Genomic DNA, 25,690 nt, shown 5'->3' with positions numbered 1-25,690 from the left:
GCAGTAGGTGTGGTTGAATGTGAGAGCAAGTGAGAATAGCAAAGTCAGTATAAATGGATAGTGAGCATTAATGACAGACTAAGAGGATCATTCAGAAGAATAATGAGATTGAGATGAAGAGAACAAAAGAGGGAAAAATACAAAGGCAAGCAAGGAAGAGGACAGATGTGAAGACAGTGAGGGAATGAAAGTGAGAACATTTCTATGAGAAAGTCAGCAGTGTGTATGGGAAAAATGCTATTGGGAAATATTCAGTGTGATGGAAGAATTATAGAAGCTAAATCCCTTCCCTGGAGAGAGAAAAAGGAGAAAAGAGAAGGGAGGAGGAGGAAGAGCAGAGAAGAGGAGGAGAAAGGAGGGCTGATTAACAGCAATGATAAATTAGTACTTAAATTGGAAGTGATTTAACTTTCCACATAAGCATTGACAATAACCTCAAGATATTTTCCTTATAGATACAAGATAATTATTCAGCTTTCATACAATTCCTATAAAGTTATAGCATCTAATAGTTTTACTGCAATATTTTGTGAGATTTTCTTCTTATGTCTATCATGAGACTACAACTAATTACCAAATAGTTTGTCATGCACACATTAAGTATGGAAACAAGCCTATTTGAAGACAGCGTAACTACAAAGTCAAACCTCATACACAAAGCAAATAGCTTACTACAAAGACAGAAACTAAACCAGGGAATGCCTTGCCTCTCTGAAGAAATGAGCTTGTTTTGTAATCACATTATTAAACAACAGGATTTCCTTTAGGCATTTCCCAACCACATGTCAGTTGAGTAATATAAACCTCAAGTTGAAAAATAGTAGGGGCATCAGAAATTTTAAAAAGGAAGTTGCCTTATCATTTCTCACTAAATTGATTTGTTCTTGAAGGATGTTCTTCTGAAGCCAGAAGATTTTTCATTTCTTCCTTTTTTTTTACTCCCTAAGGCACTTAGCCCTGAAGTGATCAGTTAAGGATGGTTTTCACACCACTATCCTTTCCATTCCACTTCATCTTAAACTTTCTATTAAACACGTAGGCGTGTTTTTAACTTGCTACTGTGACTAAATAGCCATGGGTTATTAAAGGCTTCTCCCGAGTGTCTCAGATTTCTTTAACAACAATAAACAGGGATGTCCAAAACTGAAGAACACCAGAGGAATAAGTTATGTGACTGCTTCATGTCAAATAAGTGTGTGTCATGGAAAGGCTTCTTAGAAAGACAGAAGTCATAGTTTCTTCCAGGGAAAAAAAGGCATTCTTGTAATAATGTCACACAAAAAAATCACATGATTTTTAACATGAATGTTTTACTAAACTTAGAACTCATTGATCTCTTATTTCTAAATGTGTTGCCCAACACTGCACTCAGCTTTTTTACAAAATACAAACTAAATCTTCTATTAATGAAAAGGAAAGAGTAGCCCCCTGCTGGATTTCTTCCTTCATTGTCATCAGTGACTGGGAGCATGTAACCCAGTAGCAACACCATGTTCAACATAAATATTTTCCCCACAACCATAGAGAGCAGTGGGAACGTCCAAAGAGCAGATCCTTTTATCACTGGGAAATTAGGCACTGGTTAGAAAATATCCTTATACAGGAACAAAATTGTCTGCCAAGCTGATCATAGGGAAGAAGGAGTAAGACAGGAATGACATGATAGAGGGAGAGGGCTAGAATAAATGCTTAGATGATGTTTAATGTGACCAACATGTGGTTATTTTCAGCCATTCACAAGTACACAGACATCAGTCTCAAAACTGAATTCTCAGAGCAGCAAAGTTTGTGCTGCGACACTTATTACGGTAGAGGGAACAAAAACAAATGAGGTTTGGACTTTAACCAAAGCTGTGCCTAAAGAGGAAAGGCTGATAAGACTGGGACATGAGCACTGTGTCCCTGCCTTTGTTCATAGTTGCCATGTGCTTCTAAACATGTGAACAAGAGAAATGCATTCAGGTCATAAACCCCATTAAAATATCTGACTTTTACAGTTTAACTTTAACAGGTCCATCATGAGGTTGTCTTATTTAGAAACTCTTATCTTTTACTGTGATCATATTGATAACTGTGAGCAAGCTAACTTTAGACACATTTAAATAGTTGTTTTAACTGTAAGCAATTTAAGAGTTGGAAGTCCTTGTATTTTTCCTTTTCTCTTGAGAACCATGGACCTGATCTAAGGTCATTGTTGATGACTGTGAAGTCTGTTTGTGAGGGTGTCACTTTAGGCAAGGTGAATTAAGCTGAACTAACTGAAGCTTGGTAAAATTGTTTAAAATAATGTTAGTTACGCTTTTATCATAACACTTTGATTAGTTAACACAACTATAAAAAGTCAGGACAAGAGATTCCGTCTCTGACAGAAAAGCACCTTGTATAGGTCACACTGCAAACACTCTTAGTGAGGTAATTCATCTTCATCGAAAGTCACTCAAGCACTCTTCATTCATTTATAAGGAGATGATTTATACGAATGCAGGGTTTGACAAATGATCATGGTAAACGTTGTTTAAAGGCATGAGGATTGATACTTATTCCCTGCATCCAAAAACCTTTGATCAGACAGCCATGCTGCAGTAAAGTTTCCTGGCAACAAGCCCAGATCTGAATAGCGTTGTGATCTGTAAACATGTGAAGGTGAGAGCACAGCCAAGCACCTGGGAAATGGTGATGATTTAATGAGTGGTGCAGAATCCAAATGTTCTTGAAGAAGACAGTAAATAAGTGACAGTCCTTCTTTTCCTCTTGGGTTTGTTCTGCACCAACGTGAACATTTGTTTTGTCCAACTTCACTTCACTACAAGAGGGCAGCATATTACAGCAACATAATTGTCAGGGACATCCACCGTACCACTGAGAGTGAGAGACATCGAGTGTCTGTTAAAATGATCTTTTTTTGAATGTCTGGGATTCGCACCATTACCAGGCATAATCTGCAACATGAAGGGTTGTATTTAGTGCTGTCAAACGATTAAAAATTGTAATCGAGTTAATCACAATAACAGGTTGTGATTAATCACGATTAATCACAAGTTTAAAATACTAGTATTTACTTGTATTTTTGGGGGGAGATAAAACAAATACATCATGTGTGGTGTTGGAATAAAGAAATGCATGACAAACTGGTTAGAGGAATCAAAGTTTTTACTTTATTATAAGATCTCAGCTTAGTTGAGATCATTTCTGAACTAGAATCTATTAATTTGCTGAGTAAGAAGTGTCAGGGAGTGCTTGGCATTGCCCACAACATCCGTAATGAACTGCAGACTAGAAGGATTAGCAGAAAACCACATAAAAACAGTTACAAAGTAACGTCTGCTACAAAGTGAATGTAAATAACTTGCCTGTAAAGAGTTTGCAAAGTAACATCTCACCCAAATGAATGCTGTAGTGAGTAACAGTGGGCCTATTAAGAAACTGAATGCCATAGTGTCTTTGAAGATACAAAGTGAGCAGTCCCTTTTCACTCTTAGTTGAATAAGATTATTTTAAACAGCGTGAACTTGTGTGACATGACTCCAGTCAACCTGTTCATACAGTCTACTTTTCTTTCAACCAGTTGCTCAGGCAGACTAGCTTGTTGACATTTTCAGATGACAGAGCGGACCTCTTTTCTGCACAATGTGGCCTGCCAAAGAAAACAGTCTCTCACATGGCACTGTTGAGGCAGGTGTAGCCAAGTACCTCTGTGCAATATGGGCCAGCTCACCATGAGCACCTGTGTGTGCCGCCCACCACTGTAGTGGACATGCCTCTATGCCGACACTGGGCTCTGCTTTATACCTGTCTACAGTTTTGTCTGTGGATGGTGCCTCATCATCAGACTCTGACTCTGACCCCATCAGTAGGAGGGCCATCTTCTTCTTCTTTAGTTGCTCTGGTTCAATTTCCTCTCTGGATGGCTGTGATGCAGGTTCTCTGTCCTTCAGCATCTCACTCAGCTTTTGCCCCACCTCTTCCCTCTCTGCTTTGGGCAGGCACCTGAGGTCCTTGAATCTGGGATCTAGAGCTGTTGCTACCTTTAGCCACTATGTAGCGCACTATGTAGGCAGGGTCAACATCTGAGACCTCCATCGTACAAGAGGTGGCAGAGTGCAGGCAGCACTACAGAGCAGGACACATATTTGTCACCACCCAGGAGCTCAGTGACATACCTACAAACACACAAAACCAACAGTATTAATGACTACACTTTTAATTCATTTAACACCCATTTAGGGGACAGGCCTAAAATTATTTCTGACATACAATAACAAAGTGACTATTATATTAATTGTATTTGCCAGAAAATAAAATTTGAGATGATAAGTATTGGAGATGTGAAGTCACCTTACCTGCATGGCTCCAGCAGTGTTTCCAACTTTGCCAGCCTGTCATATTCAGCTGAGGTTAGCATGGCTAATTTGTGCTTCTGCTGTGCTAGCGTTGCCTTCCTTGTTGTTTTGGACACGCTTTATCATTTCGAGAGTTGAATTCCAGCGCGTGGGTACGTCCTGGACAAGTGACTGCTCTTCTTGCCCACGAGAGGCTTGCTGAAGTTTCAGCTCTGCTGTGTTTGCAGGACTGTGTTTGAAATGTCCGACTATTTTACGGCACTTGGCTAAAGCATCGTCAAACCCGCTGTCACGGAGAGGCACTGTGATTACCCTCTGTATAATGTGCGCTACACAGGGCATGTGCTCGAATGGTAGATTCCTTGCTGCCGCGATCATATTGCGCGCGCTGTCAGTTCCTATAGTGGTGGCCTTGTCTGTAATATCCCACACCTTTGCAACTTCAAGAAACTGACTAGCACATGCTTCTGCAAAACGCCTTTCCTCTGTTTTCACCACACCTAAAGCGAACGAGTGCAGTTGCCATTTGTCATCGATTAGGTGTGCTGTTACACCGAGGTAGTTATGGTTGCTTACTGATGTCCAGTGGTCTCCAGTCAGTGCAATAAATGTAGCTTGTGCCAACTGCTCCGCTTTCTTTGCCTTTTCGCTGCCAAACAATTCATGAATTCTTGTGACAATAGTTACCCTATCAGGTGGCTTGTATGATGGGTCATCTGAGGCGATCCATTTAGCGATAGCATTGGTTAGCTTAGTTGTTGTCGCTTTGTTGACAGACTTGCCCTTGCTGCACTCTGCCAGTGTAGTTTGGCGAACACGGCTTGATGCTGTCTCAGTGCTAGCATCTTTGCTAGCATCAGCAAAGATGTGCTTGTGCTTCGGTGGAAAGACAGTTCATCACTGCAATATGTGCACACAACTTTGGTTTTATCTAAACTTCCGTCTGGAAGCTTTTTAAAACGAAATGTACCGTTAAGCACACCAGGGAACGCCTCCTCAGTCATCGTGTTATCTGTGTTTGTGACGCCGTTCAGTAATTCAGCCAGGTAAACATGCGCGCTGGAATTACGGTAGGAAGTTGGGCTCAAACTTGATAATATGATTAATTTGCGTTAATTATTTTTTTTAACGCGTTATGGTTTCAAGATTAATCGCGGGTGTTAACGCGTTAACGTTGACAGCCCTAGTTGTATTATAAATCACTGGCCAACAAGTGGCCAACTGGCAATAGCCCGATGAGACCTCTCTTTCATTGATTGTCATTTGCAGTTTTGTAATTTGATAAATTGCAAACTTAAAAAAAAATATGCATCAACAAAGAACGAAAATCAACTAAAATGATAAGGGCATGCAAGTCAATTATTACCAGTGTAATATAATATCATTTGTGTATAGGTGCATTTTTTTTGTTGGATCAATTTATCTTGGTTGCCCTTCACTGCCTTGCTTGTCACCTTCACACATGTTTTTTAAATCTGTAAAAAATAACCGGAAAAAGTGAGTGGAGAAATCATCATGAAAATTATTTAATTAATAACTATGCTTGCAGCCTTCACTGAGCCCAATTAACACCTACTGTTTGTTGGGCTTGACAACGCTCTGTGCTTGTTAAATGTTATGGAGGAAAATGTAGTTGTTGCCCTTTTTTCTATTAGGCTTTGAACAGATCTATTCAATCATACGTTCCTCCTCTGTTTTGAGGGCCTTAAAGGGGTAACGTACTAGCTATAGAAATCTTTAGAATTGGGGGAAAAAACAATGATTATTTAAATCAAATGTTATTTCATTTCTTAATACCCAGCTAATCTTTTTATAACCCTTTAGATCTATCTTGGGACCCTCTAGGGTTGCACTTTTTGGGAGTTTGCAATGCAGTGCAATTTTTTGCTGAATGTTTTATTTCTTTTGGCCACTTAGGGGCAGTAAACACAATGAAATATTATCACCTCCTAAAGTTATTTTGACAGCATGTTACCAAGCAGTTGCTAATGTATACATTGAACAGACACAGAGCAGCATTGCCATCCATTTCTCAGATGAATGTCCAATAAGTCTACTTTCCTCTGTGACTATGCCTCCAACAAATCTTGAGTGGATATTTGTCTATTAAACTTCCAAATGCTTCTCTATGTTCACTAGCTAGTGGCCAACTTTGGTTATATACTGTTTTTGTACCGATAAGCTACCCAACAGTGAGTTTTAACAAAGTGATTCGTTAAAAAATGATGCATTAAACAACATCAAGAAAAGTGGGTGAGACTGATCCAAAACAGAAAAGCTGCACACCAAAAACGATAAAAATGTAGTAAAATAATTGTAAAAGCCACTGAAAGTTAATGGGAACAGCAGAGCTTGGTGATAACTCTCTGCAGGTGTGTCACTGAGACAACCTCGTTTACAATTCATGTTGCCATTTACTAACTGTTAATATGACAAATACTGATAAGAGACACTTCAAAGCCAAAATGTGAACATCAACACCATCTGAAACTGACACAAGAAACAAGGCAAGTAATGAGGTGTTTAATAAATAACAGCATGAACAACACAACATCAATAACAAAAAACAACATTAAAAGCTTTAATTCATTTTTTATATATACACATATGTATATATTTTCATATTTGACTGTATAAACCATAAATATGACATGCAGTCCTCATAACTTAAAACAACCAGGACTTCTCGGACTGAGGTAGGGTCAGGGACCAAGGGGTTGGATAGATAAAGCTGCTTGAGTGTGTATGTGTGTTTTTGTATGTATGGAGTTGGGGAAGAGGATTACAGTATTGGCAATAAAGCTGCAGTGGCTGTTTAGTAGAAATGTGTGTCCTTGGTTCATAGTTTGGTTGTCAGCAGTCGTCCTCCCCAGTCAGTGTCCCATTCGTCCGGCCCAAGACTTCCGGCTGAGAACACACACACATGCTGCGTTGATTCGAATGAAACGCCAGGCTGTCCGTTCCTGGTAGATGGTCAGGGCGCTTACGAATATGTGTGTATTGGTGCAGTAGGAGTTCCAGTGGCGGCTGTCGATGCCCCGACAGCCCAAGTTGCCTGATAAGGAGCCCTGTTTTCCACCCCGTATCCCTGGCTTTCCCCCGTTTGGAGTCCCAGGGCCTCTGTGCGTGGGGGATCGGCAGGTCGTCATATAGAAGAACTGTTTCTTCACCACATTGTTGATTGTAACATTGGGTAGCACTATCACCTCTTTCTCAGCTATATCTGTGGCTTTTGTGAGGTTGCCCACCCAGGTATTTATGCTGTCACATACTGAGTACTCTCCTCGGTGCATAGTGTGCGATCCTGCTTTGCGCCGCACCCTCATCCCCCTCACCCCTTCAATGTCATAGCCCTCACCTTCAAGAGCATCATGGGATGGGGCCACCTCGCTGAAGACAACACGGGGAGAGGGGCGGTAACGTCTTTTGGAGAAGAGCTTTGGGTCCACCACTGGGATGGATGGGTCAGGGGGGGAATCCAACGTAGAGTACCCGTTGACAGGGCTTCTATCCTTGGTGTGTGAAGCTGACCGATGGGGCCTCTTGGTCCTGTGATGGCTGGTCCTTTGATGCTCCTGTTGAGAGTGGTGTTCAGAAAGATGGTCCCCCACTGCTGTCTGCTGCTGTCCTGCTCTGTGATTGGCTGCAGTCTGCTGTCCTACTTTGTGGTTGGCTGCCTCGGCGCACCGGGCTAATCCACCTCCCATGGTCTGTACAGCCTGGACGCCAATCAGGAGGAGCAGGACCATTGATGACGACCTCATGGGCAAACGTCCTGAGCCGGAGCAAGAGAAGAAAAGAGTTCAGAAATATTGCTTGAATCTCATGCTTGGCCTATGTGCTATTGTATAAGAAACAGTTAAGAATACCAAACATATTCTGGAGACACAATTCAGATACGGCTACAAGAAGATTTGCCATTTAACTTTTTCAACATTTGGTTTGAAAAAAAAGCAATTTAATGGGTATATTAGGGATTTTAAAACCGTATGGGCATTTATCATAGCTTAATTATAAGTACGAAAGTCGGCTTTAATTAGCTGATTGGCATTAGGTGTTGTAAAATGCTTTACAATGATTGGCTCATTCACAGACAGTGGTTAGTAGCCTATCGTCCAATCATAATCATGCAGGTGTGTAGCGCGGCCCTTATGACCTGTCAGTTATCAATTGCTGCTGGTTTGTTGATGGCCTAACACAGTCCTGCTTCTCGTTTCGAACTACTTGATTAAGGAATAATAAATGGCATTACTCCAAGAGTCACAGCTGACCGCTGATGTAAGCCGGTTGTCAGTCCGCCATCCGGAGAGTGGGCCGCAAAAAGTTTTCCTGTGTTTGTTGTCGGACTGAGACCACTCTGCCGGTGGACTGTACATCGGATTTCGCCTCACCATTCGCGGGCCCTAAGCTAAGTACCTGCTGCTGTACTGTCTGTTCTTATATTCAATGCTGATATGTTTTGGCTCTGATTATGTTTTCGTAATAAACGCCTGCAAATGACTGCAATGTTGTTGGCGGTTGAGCAGGGCTGCTTCTGCTCTTTAAGAACCAATTCTTCATGGATTAATGATTGGCATGTAGCTGATGGCTGCTTCATGCTTACGGGGGAATGTTGTTCCGCTTGCTGTTTGTTATGCTGCTGAAGCTGTGTTTTACATTGACATCTTTATTGCAATGTCTGTATTTATTTTGCAATGCATGTGAATTTATTTGCATTGGTCGTGTGTGCGTTGTTTTCTCCCTCGTTGTTGTTAATGTGTGAAGATATACAAATCCTTAGTTCGGCGGGGTCTCACCAGTTTTTGGTTGGAGTAGTTTATTTGCTTGTTTCGATGTCTGCTACTGTTACCTAACGCTACTTAGCTTACACCTCAAGCAGATTACTTTACTAACTTTATTTGCTCTCAGCAGAATCCTTGTCACTGCTCTGAGTCCTTCAGAGCTCCCTCCCTAATTTTTGTGCCAAATCAAAGTGAGTTCTAAAACTTTGGTTGACAATGAAACTGTTGATACCAATTTCACCATCACAGCGTATTTGGTCCTCAAATTTGAGCATGTCTTGTGTTGTGTACCTGTGGAATGTGTCCAGTTGAAGTGGGAGCCCCTGTGGACTCTAAAGCCAGACTCCAGTGCAGGCGGGGCCCCTCATGCCTGCCATCTGGAAACCCTGAACAACAGCTCTGTAACACACACACAAAGACTAAACGGTTAACATAAACATATGGGATGAACCTCAGTTTCTCATAGATGCAGGGTTGTCGTATCAATATTTGATTTAACCTGTTACTGGTAATGAGAAAAGAGAACTAAATGGAACCATCCACTTTTTGTATGATGGCTCATTGGACATAGTGTTCCTCTTTCAGACCGACAGTTCAGTTTCAACAAGTAGTAAAATAGTGCAAGTAAAACTCTTATCTCCTCGCCTGACCATCACTTCTCTCACAGACATACACAGTTTACCATTATCTGAACTTATCTCATACTAAGTACACAAACACGCTCACCATGTTTGACTCTTAGAGCTTAGGCTTGCCATACTTTGGAATGTACGGCATTTCACACCTCATTAGATGTTACATCGTATTTTTAGCATAAAGCACTCCAACATGCATCTTTAATGTGGTATGTGAACACATGCGTACACAAATGCAAACAATGGCTTTGTTAAACAAGTGTCATACATGCAAATGCATATAATTGTGTTTGTATGAACATAGAACGTGCTTGAATGTTGAAATGGTTATGAATACAGCCCCTCGCACACAAACACTTGGCAGGTCACTCAGGGACGTTGAAACCAGTGTATTTGTGACTTTGCATTGAAATTCTTCCAGTGTTGCACATTATAACCAGAAGAGGTCAGTGTTGACTACATAGACCAGAGTTCAAGCACAACTGTCAAGCAGCTGAGAGATGTCAGTGGCCCTGTTCCCATTCCAGATAGCAAGAACGATGCATGAGAGTTTCAGCATTTCAAGACACATTTCAGGTATTTTCCCACAGTCCTAGAGTACTGACGTCCTTTTTTGTGTTGTTTGACCGACTGTTTCTTATAAATATTAGGTTGTGGTAGAGACTCTTGGTCTTACTCTTGGTCTAACTTCTCAAGTACTGTCTTTTTGAGGATCTTGTTCTTTAAAAAAATATATATTTCTATTTAGTGTAACATATTTAGGTTTTTATACCCATACTGTTATTGGCCAATCTGCAAAATTGGTATTTTACCGAATATTAGAATGTCCTTACTGTATGGTGAGCTTTAATATGGTGCATTATGAACCTGTAAGAATTAAGTGCTCATCTCACAAAGGCACAACCTTAAATGCGGAAATATCTGTATAGAATATTTGCAATAAATAATCCATCATACTATATTATGGTGTTGGACTCTTAAAGTGGCTGTTATTCATAATGAATACCTTTTGCGGATACAGCTCATGCATTTTTACTTGAGTAAAAAGTTTAAATAACATTCAAGACACACCATGTTATTAAATATTTTAACAAATAAATATATTCACTTGACAAAAGTTGTAAATATTTTAGGGTCATTTGGCATTGCAACTGCAAGACACTCCAGATCTCTTGGCAGATGGAAAGCGCTATCTTTTGAGACTTTTGAGAAACTGCCCTACTGGTAATATCTTTTGGCTTTAATAAACGCAATGATACATTTGCATGCCTACACACTCACACACATATGGAGTTGGTCCAAACAGGCAGTGAGTTGATTGATCCCGGCTGACGGGCAGCTCACTATTTACATGGCCCAAGGTGAGCCTGGAGGATCCTAATGTTAAAAATATGTGGCTTGTGTTTAATACCAGTGGAGCCAGCATAAACACTGCAGTGAAGGAGCAGAGAGGTCAGAGCAGTTTAGAAAGTACCTCTGACTTATGGGATTACTTTAGCACTGGATCAGCATCTGTCTGGCTATCCCTCTGCCCCATCACAAACACTGTATGCAAAATAACACATATGTTGCACACATACAGAGCCATACAAGCCTGTTAGATGTGTGTGTGGTTTTTAGTGAACAGAGTTTGAATGATCTCCAATCAATGATGTGCTTTTGTTAGTGTTAGTTTTGTGGTTACTAGGCCTACTACTAGAAATGTTGTCCTCTCATCACTGAAAGTTATGTATTTCAGCCACATTTGCAAGGGGTTGATTGTTCCTGGAATAGACCATGTTAGATGAAATGGTGCAATAGATTTCACGCGTGGAAGTAAAAACTAAATCAAACTGTGTTGGGAAAGGCAATCCATATGGTACTGATAAAACAGGAAGTCTTCGGGTTCTGCGTGAGGCTCCCTGTACTATTTGATGTGCACACAACAGTTAGCTGTTTTTCCTCTTCGGTATCCAGGCACAAAAGTCTCACAAACACGCATGGCATATGCTTTGAATAAAAAAAGAGCTATTATTATACAAGGTATTCCACCACTGATTTAAAAAATACCACATTAATGGCAGACACAATATGGTTCATATTTAGACACACTCATCATACTGTATTCATAAACACTGGTTTAAACAAAGCAGTTAATGAATATCCATTTATGATTCATGCAGTTTTCATCAAGGAGGATGTTTATGGGAAATTAATTCATAGAACAGCCTCATGTGGCCGACTGCAGCATCCCTGGCTCCAAGGAGGTTCCCTTTCTCACAATATGCTGATTCCCCAGCTTTGCCAAACTTAAAATCAAAACCAGCACGGTTGAATCATTCAGCACTTTTCAAATGCAACAATGAATGGCATGAGATTTAGAGGCACTGCATGGCACCAGCTGGTTCAAGAAGATTGCCAAAGTTGATGAAAGTATATGGAAAGAAGGGGTAAGTCACGCAGCTGCCAGTTTGTGATCTGCAAAACCAATCATTTGACTGCAAGAGGGGAAACACTTCAGATGGAGAGTAATTACTTAGCCAAAGGCTGTGGAGACCAGCCACATATTTACTGGTACTGACTATGCAGTTGGCTAATAACACATTATCATTTGGTGTGCCAGTTCTCACGATGCTCCATTGATCAGACTGTGGGGCCTACAAGCTGCCGAAAGAGTGCATGTGGTTGCAGTGCGGTCTGTTGACCGTGAGACAATGGCCATAAGGCAGGTGGGCCCAAAAGTAAGCTGTTTATGACAGTGTTGCTCACCATTAATCAGAGTTTAGTTTACATTTAGCAAGGGTGTCTTCCTATCAATGTGAAACACCAGTCAGAAGGTACAAGTCCTTGTTAAAAGATGTGCAGGAAAGGTATGTCAACGGTTTTCTCAAACAAACACACACCTCTCTCGGGACGATGACAACCACATCAGATTATGAGGGGGTGAGAAAGAGACACTGACAGCTGAAGAGATGGTGAGAAAGGAGATGGAGAGAGGGTGATGCGGAGGAAAACAGAGAAAGGTCAACAGTGTTTCTGTGTCTCTCATCAAGTCTGTGTAGTGCAGTTCCTCCTGCTGTCATCCAAGAGAAATAATTATCAACAGAGATGACTGCCAGGTCAACTTGCTCTCTTATACTTTAACACGCATCCAAACATTTGAAGAACTTTATTTCCTCTAAAGAATTTGTATAATTTAATGCTCGGAAACATGTAGTGACTAAACAGGATCAGTCTTTGAGGAACAACAAGTCTTAGTTTTTGATAGGGCTTATTTGAAATGAAACACTTTATATGTGCATCAGATGCCTTTTGTCATGTTTTTATTTCACAGAGCCTTACTTGTAATTGAAAAGCTTCCTCGTATAGCCACCGTTGTAATCGTAACTTGTCATCTACAGAAATACCGCTGCTTGTCACAGTTTAGACAAACTGCCTTGTGAAATTAATACATCAGCCAACATACTGTCATAAATCAAATCTTTGTCATGCAGCTTCTGTCAAAAGAGCAATGAAGATATACTCCAAATGTTCTTGAGGCTGTCAGTGTGAGTGGCTTTTCTTGGAAACACTTTAAAAGCACAGCTCAAACAGTAAGAACAGTGTGAACTAACACTGGAAAATACATTTTTGGTAGAAAATGTGCAAAATATTTTTTAATAACAGTGTTTATAATTAAGCTTAATTGAGGTTACACACTACCCCCAACCATTCACACTGAGAGTATTACGTTGGGTTTACAAATAAAATACAGTAAAAACTATTCATTGTATCTCTGCAACCATTAACAGCAACGGTTAACAGTTAAATTGCACTTTTTTATTGTTGACAATTACTAAAAAAACAAAGAAGTTACTTTTTTATAAGTCCAACCTTTACTCATATTACTGAGTCCTCCTAAATGTGTGTTGTGCAACGAAGTACAGATGGCGTATTTGACAAATTGCTCTATATCACATCAAAATATGGTCAATAATACTTTGGTTACAGCTTCAAGAACCAAATAGTGGTATGATTCTGCCCCTTTTGTTTCTTAATTTCATTGACTTTAATTTCAGACTGGTGGGAAAAACCTAGCAGTGAACAATATCAGACTTTAAACATGTGACCGTTGTAATGTGAGAACCAGAGATGGAAAGATAAGTTTCTGCCCTGTTCTGTTTCATCGTCTTCATATTTAAAAGACATTTGCTGTGAGGACAAAAGCACCTGTTGTACATCAGAGAAACTTCAAACAGTAAACTCTGCTCCTCTGGCCTCAGGACACAGGAAGAGGGTGACAGGCACGCACAACATGTTTAAGCACTTGACTCCCCAGTGTGGGGACAAATATGACAAATAATGCAAGATATGCATGACAAAAGAACATTTTCTGTACAAACCTTTTATAGTGTGGACTGAACTGAAGTGCTATAATATAGCAAGCAGTACATGTGCATCATATGTGAAATCAGCTTATATTATCTTGATGGGTTTACTGGGTGCAGCAATAAATATGCATTGCGTGCACTACACGCAGGTAAATGTGTTTCCAACTTTCTCTAAAAACAAGCTGCTTTCAAAATACTGACCTTTCATTCAACTTAGCCAGCTGATATTGGCAGTCATACAGACCTAGGTCCTTCACTTCCCTCATCTACTGAATGTTTTCCAGCTCAGTAACATGCTGCCAAAAAGACCTCTGAAAGCTGTGGCATTAGGTTTTATGAGCAACCATTTACAACACGTTTTGATAAAACTTTAAAAGAACATTGTGCCATTAGAGACAAGAAGTCTGCATTTAAAGTTAATTTCTTGTTTTTATTAAAATGTATGTATGCTGGGCGCCTGCATGAATTAATGTATATACCACCATTTAACACAGGCGTCTCTCCATCAGCTTTGGTAAAATAACAGCTTTTGTATCTGTTCAAGGCGTCTCGAGAGTATAACAACACAAGTGTGGAAACTTAAATGAACAGAGATTGGCAACGAGCCATCGTCTTTCATCCTGCTGTTTTCTGACTTTCTTTTTCTGTCTGGCTGTCTCTCGTTTATCCTGGCTCTTCCTTTTCTTCTCCTGGAAACATACCTAATGTTTTCTCCTACGATCATTTCCTTTTATTTCGGGAAAATTACACAATCATGTTCTGATCATATCTTCTCAATGTCTTCCAACTTGGCCATCTGAGACTGTGCACGTGTTTGTTTAGTTTTGTGTGTACAAATAATTGGCTACTGCTTCAGAAACAGTAAAATATTTTTTCAAAACATGCCAAAAGAACTATAGGATTTTAACTGTGGAAGGAATTTGTCTTGGAACTGGAATAATTATAAACAGTTGGACTTATGTGTCCGCATATGAAGCAACTTTAAAAAAATGTTTTAACAATGCGAGAAATAGATGTAAAGTAGAGGAGCCAAGGTGTTCCAATACAGTTTAGCTGAATGTTAACACTTTCTAAATCGGTTCCACTTACCTGACACAATAAGTGTAATAGCATGCCTATTCAAGTCACCATGCACTATGTTTGAATCTTGCTTTGATATTGCAAGGCTTCCAGTCCAAGATACTGACACACAGTTCCAGGAACCACATGCTTCATGTTTGGCATGTATTGTATCTCTCTGGGCTTCTTATCCGATTTTCAGCTGAGACTTTGCACGTCTTGAGCTATGAATGATGCTACGTATGGTAAAACCTTTTAATTCAGCTTTTGGCACAATATTTGTTCCAGATATGTTTTTTTAATTTGATGGGCAATCTTGAGACACAGCAGAGACGTGACTGCAATGTAACGTCAGCCTCTCCCATGTTGTCACACATTGTCCTGCAGTAAGTTGAACGTTGATTCATCATAATAGAGAGATTGAATCCTTGTGTTGTTGGTGAAAGGAGTCCAAACTAAACAATATTTTAGCTGAGAGCCAACTTCGGCAGTAATTGCATTTGGAAGAAAGAGATGAGTCGCAAAAACAAACTGTAAACTGAAACAATGCAGGTCTTTGTACACCAAAGAATATCATTGTTTGTTTAATAATGTGGTTTCTAGCATATTCCCGGAAAATACAACAATACAGATACAAGAGGTTTCTTGAGGTGTTCATGATGATTTGAGCTCTGTGTTATGCTTTGCATTTAAATTGAGAAAAGCATTAAAAGTATTTTGTAAAGTAATGCCTGTTTGTCTCTCAATGCAAATGCAATTGTTTAGTCACTAGAAAACTGGAAAAGTACTTTGTTTAATTTTCCGTGTTTGTTGGTAGGACATTAGGAACTTCACAACTCCTCGCTGTACTAGATGGTGCAACCTTACTGCTAGCAGTAAAATCGCTTCGTTTTTATTTCCTGTCCATTTCCGAAAATCTTTAAGTTGAAACTTGGGTCAAAGTTAAAAAAATCTGAACACTGCAGAGCCCTTTCAACAAACCAAACACACAATAATTGAGGAATCACGTTTCTGCGATAATGATTATACCCCGTAACACTGTTTGTGACCAAACCGCTGTCATTCTTTAATTCTACTTTGAAAACCAGGTCTGGGCTAAAGGTTTTTGGCAACAGGGCAAAACCAGCGCCAGCTCTGTGGCTGTGTAAGAGGTAATGATATTCTATTCCCCCCCCTATTTTTCTCCCAACAACCAGGCCGCTCCCGAGTAAACCCACCCTCTCCCTGTACTGGACCAACAGACCTCAGAGTCCAGTCCAACAGGCCTTGAAGGCAGGATGAACACAATGATGAACATGTTTTCCAGATCCCTAGTTTTTATGACCTTGACATTCAGCAATCTTCTCATGACAAGTGGTTAATCTTTTGGCATGGCCATGGTAATAACTCCCATTTCCTGGTGAAAATCTAACATCCCACAGCGGAGCAGTGAGAGGAGGAGGACCAGAGGCAGGAATGCCTGTCTGGCAACAGAGAGAGAGATGCAGACAGAGGGATGTAGAAGGATCAGAGACATCAAGGGTTAGGGAGAGGCAAATACAGATGGGCAATGAGATGTCTTGGGAATTTAGCAAATAAAGAAGCATGTGATACAAAGAATCAAGAGAAAGGAAGTACAATGTTGTATGTGGGCAGAAATGGAAACAAAAAGGAGTTCAAGGACAGGGAACAAAAAAGGAATGAAAGCTTCAGGGAGTTACAAAGAGTTGAAGAGTAAGAGACATGAACATTTTTATTGCTGTGTCTTTCATCCCAATCGCATTTACAGAAAATAACATTACTCCCCTTTCTCCTTGAGCAGACAGCAAACTGTCTCAGAGGGGCTGTAGCTCATGTTGCATTATTTACTCTCGGAGCATCCACCAGGGTATAACTTTGAAATTATCTTCCATGTTGTTGCATCATGTTGATACTAATCCTCTCGGAGAGTATAACTTTATTAGCTTGTATCTGACGAAATCTCACCAAAGCGAAATAAATCTAAGTTGTCTTTCTGATAAAGATCAAAGTAATGTCAGAATGAGTCATTTGGTTCATCATCTTTCATCTCATTTGACTCATCTATAGTCTGTGGGTTTCGAATGCGTCTTAATCAGCTTTTACCCTCGAAGAAATTCTGCTTACAGATTTACATGTGCATGTTGTCAACACAGCAAAACAAAGAGATTGTGAATGAGTCACTCAGGTAAATTTGCTACGTAACATGAGGTGAAACATGGGCGTTAATAGAAAGATGTGCTCATCAAACACCTACGTTTTTCCATTACGCCCCTTTTGCGCTGCGCGTTTGATGCCATGAGCATGGGTGTGGGCCCAAAGACGCAAACTGCGTAAACATAAAGACATAAAGATATGCATGTACGGTTTTTAATGAAAGTATGTGCAACACAATAAGCTTATAACTATTCTTCACATCTGTAATATCAGTAATTATCAAAGAGAGCGATTATGTTAAGCTATATTTAACATAAAGGTGTAGAACATATTTGAGAGGCACTGTGCTTTAACAGCAGGCTAGCATTGAGTTTAGCCATCCACTTTAAATGAGTGTAACATGGAATTGATCTGTTAAACTTAATTCAATTTTCCTTTTGCCTGGTTCTCGGGGCGAAGAATCAGCCAGCCAGCACGACACCTCCTGAAGCATGTTGAGTTTAAGTGTCTCACTCCAGGATACTGAAGTAGTAACATGGGTAAAGACCTCATTCGCATGACGACATCTCGCTGCCATGTGGCCCTAAAGAGCCACCATGCATAACTGACTCTTTGCACTAACCTAATTTAGTTGGTTGATTTTGTTGATGGTTTTTTTTGCCATGTAAAGCTCAGTGGATAGCAATATTGTTCTGTTGGCTGGTTGAAACTAAACTCAACATTATTGGTTAAAGATTAAATTATTTCAAATGTTTTCAAAAGTTTTTAAGGATGAATCATACTAAAAAGTTGTTTCCTGTAGCCCCAGGTTAATTTTTAGGTTTTCGTTATGTGAAGTACCTTAAAATCTAAGTACCAATTCTTTAGTTTATGACCAAATACCACAACTGCTGTTCTTCGTGTTAAGTGCTGATAAGCAAATGATAGCATGCCAACACCTCAACGCTTATACCTAGCATTAGCATGTTGTCATGGTCATGGGAAGCATTCCAGTCATTTATTGTACGCTTTGACAAATAAGTAACAACACAGACCTACAGAATCGAAGCATGAAAACACTGATACAAGTAGTGAAAATAATATGGGGATTCAAACAAAGCCTGCTCTGTATGTAGATGGCTCTTAACACACAGACCGTCAGGACTGTTCTGAAGATTGCACAAATGTGATCTTGTCGTCACTCCCAGTGTTTCTTTGATTACAGGCTCACCCATGTCACTTAAGACTTGACCCGGCCATTTTCTATTCTGTGCACATCGTTCTGTCATCTCTCTCTCTCTGCTTCTGTCTCTCAATGCCTCCTATCTCCCTCAGTCCCTATCTCCCTCCCCCCTCTGCGTCCCTCGCTCTCTTTAAGCTTCTAGCTGATTTTAGCCACCTGTCTGCGTGGGACCTCCCAGGCCCATCCTCTGTCTGTTAGCAGCATGCCATGTTTAGTGTGTGAGCAGAGTAATGGGGAAAGAGATAGTGGCAAAGTGGCTCCTACAGCGTCATCCTCCCCAAAACTCCTCTTGACACTCATTTAATCCTTAAAAAAACAAGTTAATGACAGATAAACCTGATTGTTTGAAGGCAGAGTTGTAAAAAAACAGCTGGTAAAGTTCTTCAACCCTCTGCATTTCTAAGTATCCTGTCGGGCTAGAACAAATAAAGAATGACGCGTTATTAGTTTCTGCCCATTGTTTATGCGACAAATCTGTTATGACTAGCCAGTGGATCATCCTCCTGCATGCTGTGCATTCCCAATTTGGCATAACCCGAATTTGTGTGTGTGTGTGTGTGTGTGTGTGTGTGTGTGTGTGTGTGTGTGTGTGTGTGTGTGTGTGTGTGTGTGTGTGTGTGTGTGTGTGTGTGTGTGTGTGTGTGTGTGTGTGTGTGTGTGTGTGTGTGTGTGTGTGTGTGTGTGTGTGTGTGTGTGTGTGTGTGTGTGTGTGTGTGTGTGTGTGTGTGTGTGTGTGTGTGTGTGTGTGTGTGTGTGTGTGTGTGTGTGTGTGTGTGTGTGTGTGTGTGTGTGTGTGTGTGTGCGCGCGCGTGCGACGTTGCTCATACAGTACATGTACAAACCGCATTCCTCCAATGCTGGTGTAGTTTGTTTCTTTTCTGTCTTTGGTGGAGTAAATCTGATCTTTTGATCATTTGTAAAAACAGATTATAGTATATCTAAAAACACATTCATAACAAAGGATCTGATAACAAATGCTAATTGTGCGTTATTTGAGGCTTTGGAGTTAATTTTAATATTTGAAAACATCAAGTATTTCTTGTCTGTTGTTGGCAACGAAGCAGAGGTTCATGTCCAGGCAAGTTATAGTCAGCCTACTAATCGGGATAAAGGGGAAGGAAAGTAAGAGTGAGACGGTGTCATCACCTTAATCCCAATGTACACGAACACACACAAACATGAAAAAGAGTTGTGGTGAATCAATATAAAACAAGACGTGCACTGAATCAACAGATTAAGACCACAACACTGTTATTCTAGCTGTAAGACCAGCCCTGGTAATTTGGTGATTTATCGGCTACTGTGTGTTTGGTCTGCGTGCACATGCATGAGAGGAGAGTGAGCCATAACTGAAAGTCATAGAGGCATTTAGAGTGGAATGATCAGGCACGTCTGCATATTTAGTTGTCATTTTTGGGAAGCATATACATTCGGTGCACACACGCAAATGTGCGCAGACATAGAAATGGGCAGACACAGGCAAACATAACCCTTTGATGAAGCACCTGTGGAAATCAGTTCTTCTACACAAAGGCCTGCTTGCATTAAAAAGTCTTTGATTCAGTTTTCAATGTATAGAGAAGTCCAAACACGCAAGTCTTTTATTCTTGATTTTGCACAGTGCAAAGGAGCTGAAAACCAGGTCCATATGTGGTAAAAGGTGCCGGGACAAAAAAGTCTGCTTATGCCTGACCAACATCTCTGTTCAAATCCAGTAAGTTACAAATGTCAAACAATGTTAGCGGTGATTTCTGTTGAATGATTTTTCTCCCAAACATTCTGAGAAGATGTTTGTAAAGGAAACGTCAACGAGAATTATTGCAGAAAGTAACTCTGGAGGTGATGTCACATTTCCGTGTTTTCCATTTGCCTCTTGTGCCACATGGTTCAGGATCCTGACCTGCTGCGACCTCTAGCTTTCCTCCCCAAACACAGACGTAACCCCCAAACCTGAACTCTGACCTCTTACCTCTCCCACTGACTTCAGATGGAACATTTTAGCTGGTTCATTTTACACCAGATGTTCTCACCCCAGTCTGTGCAGTGACCTGCACCAGACTGCAGCTCTACTGACCCAAAAGATAACCAAACCATGGTCTGGGTTTACGTTTTTACCCATGAATTATCGTCTCCTTATTTTTTTACCAAACAGCGAAGCTCTCTTTCGAAAGTTCAAACATTTGTCTCATAATTTTGTTCTTGTTTAATCTTAAGATTTGTTTAAAGGTGAAGTGCACAAGATAATGAAAAACCCAAAATTGGCATTCAAGTTTGAAAAGATGGAGTTAAGAAAGCTAATTTATTTTGGGTTATGTTTGCATGAATTTCAGTATCCAGATTGGCATGTGGCTTTGGCACAGAAAACACAGAAAGCCTTACAGCAAGAGGCAAAGTCACAACTTGCACAAAAATAATATAACTAAATAAGTCTCTACTTGGCAAGTACATTTTCTGGGGTAATATTTTGGTAGCCTTTCTAAAAATGAGTGCAGCTTAAACTGACAGTCATGGATGGAGAAGAAAAAAAGGGCAATATACTGTGAAACATGTTCTTATCCTGAAGAATTGTAAATATTTTTAGCTGAGAGTAAGTTTTAATGTGAACGGCAATCTTCCTTTGGGATCTGATAAGATATCAGACATCATGTTCCTGAGCGACAAACCCTTGTTGCCAGTTGGAACTGTCCCAGACTTTTTTTAGCAACAATAGTAGTACTCGTGTCGCGCTAAGGCTGGGGGTGTGTTGGTAGCCAGGAATTTGTTTTGGCAACAACTGTGCAGCACATTGTAGTACTACAATTAAACATGACTATTAATTAATGACACATAATTCCATATGTGTAAATAAAAGTGTTATATTTGTGCCGTTTATATCACGATGCTAGTGATTTTAACAGCATTTCTGATGCTTTACACTTCCACACTTCCACAAAGAGGGCATGTAAACAGTTCAGTTTTGATCCTTTTTATAGGTGCAAATTAGCCCCTTTTTTGGTCGTAAAACAAAAATAAATGACTCAAAACCGTAAAGACACAGTGCAGACCTGGAGTGAAAGATGATGCATGTATCAGTCCTGTGATTTGAATCTGTTCCATAACTGAATGGGATGTTTCATTGTCCATAACCTTTCACTAGCTATTTGAGAGCTGTAGAGATACATAGAATATTAAAATAAAGGGAAATAATTAACTGGCTGAATAATGCAACAATGCAAATACTCATTCCTTAATTTTTACGAATGGAAATATTTGTGGATAGTTTGGTAAAAGTGATGTTTTAATGATGTTTGTGTTTGCTGTCTGACTTTAAGGGTCAGTATGGTGGCTGTTAGGCCCTCAGGTGAAATAAAGATTGACCGACCAGGTGTGCTGTCACAGCCTCTCCCCTGCCCAGGTGTCCTATACAACACTGCAGTCTAGACAGCTCCCATCACTCCATCTATGTGTTTAGGGGCTGGATCGTCTTCTTTTTGTCATAATTTGAGTACTATTCAATAGATTTGCATACCTGTTGATTTGTTCGCAATACATCATGTCTCATGAGCAACAAACAAAACAGCAGTTAAATCTAATGATGTCGGCTGCATTTTACTACACACTTCAAATTCTATTTGTCAGATATTTATTGATTGGTAATTTGACACACAAGTAAAGTTTAAATTGATCAATGTAGGAAATGAATGCCAATAAATCTCTGAAAAAGCCTTTTCTGTAATGCATGTCATTAACACCTAAATTAAAACTTTAGCAAAAAGGTACAAACAATCCCAAGATACCTAGTAATGAGTTGGGATACAGTCCAACATCTGCTGTCTAGTTTACCAGTTACCTGATAAGGTACGAGGATGTATGGAAAAGATTTGTAATTTTTAAATGTGCTCTTAACATGACAGACCCTGCTTGTCTTAATCCATAATATTATTAATAATTCATTCATTCATTAAAAGTAGCATTTCCAATTAAGTGAATAGCTAAATCTTGCCATAATTGGATGATGATCCACACTAAACATAATGACGTCCACTGATGCAATAATTGCTTAACTGTACCTTTTTTAATGGGTTGTTTTGGACTGGTGTTTTTTAACACTAACATTGGTTTATTTACATCAATGTTGTTCATCATCACCCTATAATGGCCAAAAAGCTCAAGTTGTACCCAAAAATGTCACAGATGCATTGTTGGTTTTACAAAAGTATTATTTTATGTTTGTGCTGTAAATAAATGATCTCCTACTAACTATTCAGTTAGTTTAATGTAGTAGGTAGTACATTTTGTGTACCTGACATAGTAAAGTGTTACCCTTTATAACACACACACACACACACACACACACACACACACACACACACACACACACACACACACACACACACACACACACACACACAGGTGCTAACATAGGGAAAGCTGTAATTCAGCTTCAAAGGGAAACCTGAGAGGGTCATGAATAATCACAGACATCTTTGTCTGCAGGGGAAAACAGCACTGTCCATCTGCCACACACACACACACACACACACACACACACACACACACACACACACACACACACACACACACACACACACACACACACACACACACACACACACACACACACACACACTCTCTGTTTAAATGGTGTAAGCTGTTTTTAGCAATGACATTGGGAGTTCTTCTGTTTGAAAAATCCGGTAATATGTAGAGGTTTTCCATTTCTTTAAATCGTAAACCAAAGTTACGGATACCAACCCATATGCCAATTTACAATTATGTATATTTAAATTGATATTTAACATTAATAAGGAACAAAAAGGGGGAAACAGCAACTGAAGCTATATATAAGCAACAAATCCCCTTTTAGTCAGCAAGCTTCTGCGTCATTATGTATGATTGATGGTCAAGTGAGCCAGCAGTGGAGCAACATTGTAAACAGACAGACTCAATTGTAGATGACAAGGTCAAGGATAGGCAGTTGGTTAAATGCTGGTAAATAGCAGCATTCAAAATCCTGTCGGAAAGTTAACTTTCTTTTTGTTGTTGACATTGCTTTGTTTGAGACAAGGTAGATGTCATTGATTTCTTGTATGAACTGGTAGTCGTATTGTTATGTGTATTTGGTGTGGTTTACCATTCATGGCTCTGTTGTTGTTTTTCCTGGATGCTATCAGTCAGTGTCACTGTATCAACAATGACGGAGCAGTTGCAATGAAACATTTTGATTGGCTTTATGCTAAAATGTCATCCTTTTTTTTTAAAATATAATTTTGTGGCGTAAAGCTGATCTGTGAAAGACAAAATCTATATGCTTTTTAATGATAGTTGAGTCAATATGCTCTGAATTATCCCATGCTAACCACTTGGACAAAATTACAGTATCTTTGAGATGTCCTGCAAGATATATAGCCAAGCTGCTGCAGATTTCTCCTTCCACTTCCTCTGTGAACCAACAGAGAGGTGATGAAAACGCTCTCCGCTTCCCTTCGGCACACACTGGCAGCAAAATTGAAGCTCGTAAACAATTTAGAACATTTATTTTTGTACCGGACAGAGCACCTTTCTCTTGGGAGGGCTACACTCGCTGGCCCACGCTATACGTTTTGATACATGTTCTCATCAAACACACATGTACACACACAATGCTGTAGAAGCAGTCTATGTACACATATTGTGTGTCTGTACTTTCTTTTTTTTTTTTTTTTCAGATTGTAATTGAATCAACACAACAGGTATAACGGGGCTTCAAGTGAATGCACCAACAGGACACTTGTGAAGACTTTGTTGTGTGATATTTGTTTGTGTGTGTAAATGTTGGCCCTCAGTGACATTCCTCCCCTGTCAAACCCTGAAAGGAATTCCCTGGTAGGAGTGGCAGGCATGAGGTCTGTGTTTAGCACACACGCTTGCATACACACACAACAACACACAAATATAGATATCGCGAGTGTAAAACATTGATCAGCTGCACACTCATACAAGCAAGAGGCCCCACCCAGGCACACAGACAAGCTTAGCGACACACTTTGTGACGGACATTAGAGCTCATCAGAATGTACAAGTCCTTTAAGAGTTGTGTAATATGAGCGGAGAGAAAGACAGATAGAAAAAGAGGAGGAGAAAGAGACAGACAGATAGAAAAAAAGGGGAGAGAGGGAGGGAAAGAATGAAGGTAACCTGATGTCCCAGGAGTTTTCTCAACAGAGGACTGGTTCCCATTGAAGTTTGGAGAACCCCTTTTTCTAATCTTCACCTATTCTCTCTTTCTCTCTACACCCTCTCCTCTTCCATACCCTCTCTCCATCTGTACCTGGAAAACTACCGTATCCAAATGAAAATGTTGAGCGACGTGAGTCAACACAAATTTTGAAATGTATCACCCACTTTTTCTTACTGCTTCTGTGTGTGAAAGTCAGCAGCAATTTTCTACCCCCAACAGATGACTTAACTGGCTGCTGCAGCCCAATCTTAATTCAGTCGCTCCACTTTCACTTAATGACAGGTATGAGCAAGAGTTCTTGGAGAGATTCTCTCTTATGTCTCTTTAGTCCTGCTATCTTAAATGCACACACACTCAACACATTAACAATGTTTAATTACAAATGTGTAAGAACAAGGTAAAACTCACCAGCCTGTTAACGCTCCTTCTCTGCTCTCTCCAGTGAGTGAAAACTTTCAGATGAACTCTTTTATATTCCACCTCACTCTCTCCAGGCCAAGAGCAGAATTATCCCAATCTCTAAATCCCGCTCCTGCTTTTAAAGCCTTGAATCGAGGTCTCTGGCCATCCACTTCTGTCTGTCTGCCTCCCACACTCTTTGGCGAATGGATTGTTCGAAAAGTTTACGAAGAGGAGTCCCAAAGCTGCTCCCTCCCTACTGTGTGGCTCAGTGCAGGTCCTAGTGCCTACCCTTTCCTCCTGTTCTGTGACAAAAAAAAATGAAAAAAAAGTACAGCTGCTTATAATTTGCACCTAGCTGCTGCTATTCATCCTCTCCTTCCATTCACCACCTCATCCACGTTGGTCTCTTTTGCGTAAATGGGATGATTCAACTTATGTTCTTATGAGACTTTACGTCACTTAATAGTGAGGTCAGGGTTTGTTTTACACAGTGAAAGTTTCTAAGCTTGTCAATGTTGTTTCACACCTGAGTCATTCCTAGCTTAGCAC

General features: G+C 40.1%; 1 protein-coding gene across 2 annotated transcripts; it reads right to left on the bottom strand.

Annotated features, from left to right (window-relative positions):
• Positions 1–6,843: 6,843 nt before the first annotated feature.
• Positions 6,844–25,376, bottom strand: ngfa (nerve growth factor a (beta polypeptide)). Of its 2 annotated transcripts, XM_063887844.1 has the most exons (3): positions 25,148–25,376; positions 9,413–9,520; positions 6,844–8,115 (listed from the first exon to the last, which is right to left on the bottom strand). In XM_063887844.1, exon 3 carries the CDS (start codon positions 8,102–8,104, stop codon positions 7,214–7,216), a length of 891 nt encoding a protein of 296 aa, XP_063743914.1. In that variant the 5' UTR covers positions 8,105–8,115; positions 9,413–9,520; positions 25,148–25,376; the 3' UTR covers positions 6,844–7,213. The 2 variants fall into 2 exon arrangements, with proteins under 2 accessions (XP_063743914.1, XP_063743905.1); XM_063887835.1 differs by lacking the exons at positions 9,413–9,520; positions 25,148–25,376 and adding an exon at positions 8,210–8,409.
• Positions 25,377–25,690: the final 314 nt, after the last annotated feature.

Source organism: Eleginops maclovinus, chromosome 1, assembly GCF_036324505.1.
Source record: "Eleginops maclovinus isolate JMC-PN-2008 ecotype Puerto Natales chromosome 1, JC_Emac_rtc_rv5, whole genome shotgun sequence".
Classification (NCBI taxonomy): Eukaryota; Metazoa; Chordata; class Actinopteri; order Perciformes; family Eleginopidae; genus Eleginops; species Eleginops maclovinus.
This window is presented reverse-complemented; position numbering and strand designations above follow the sequence as displayed.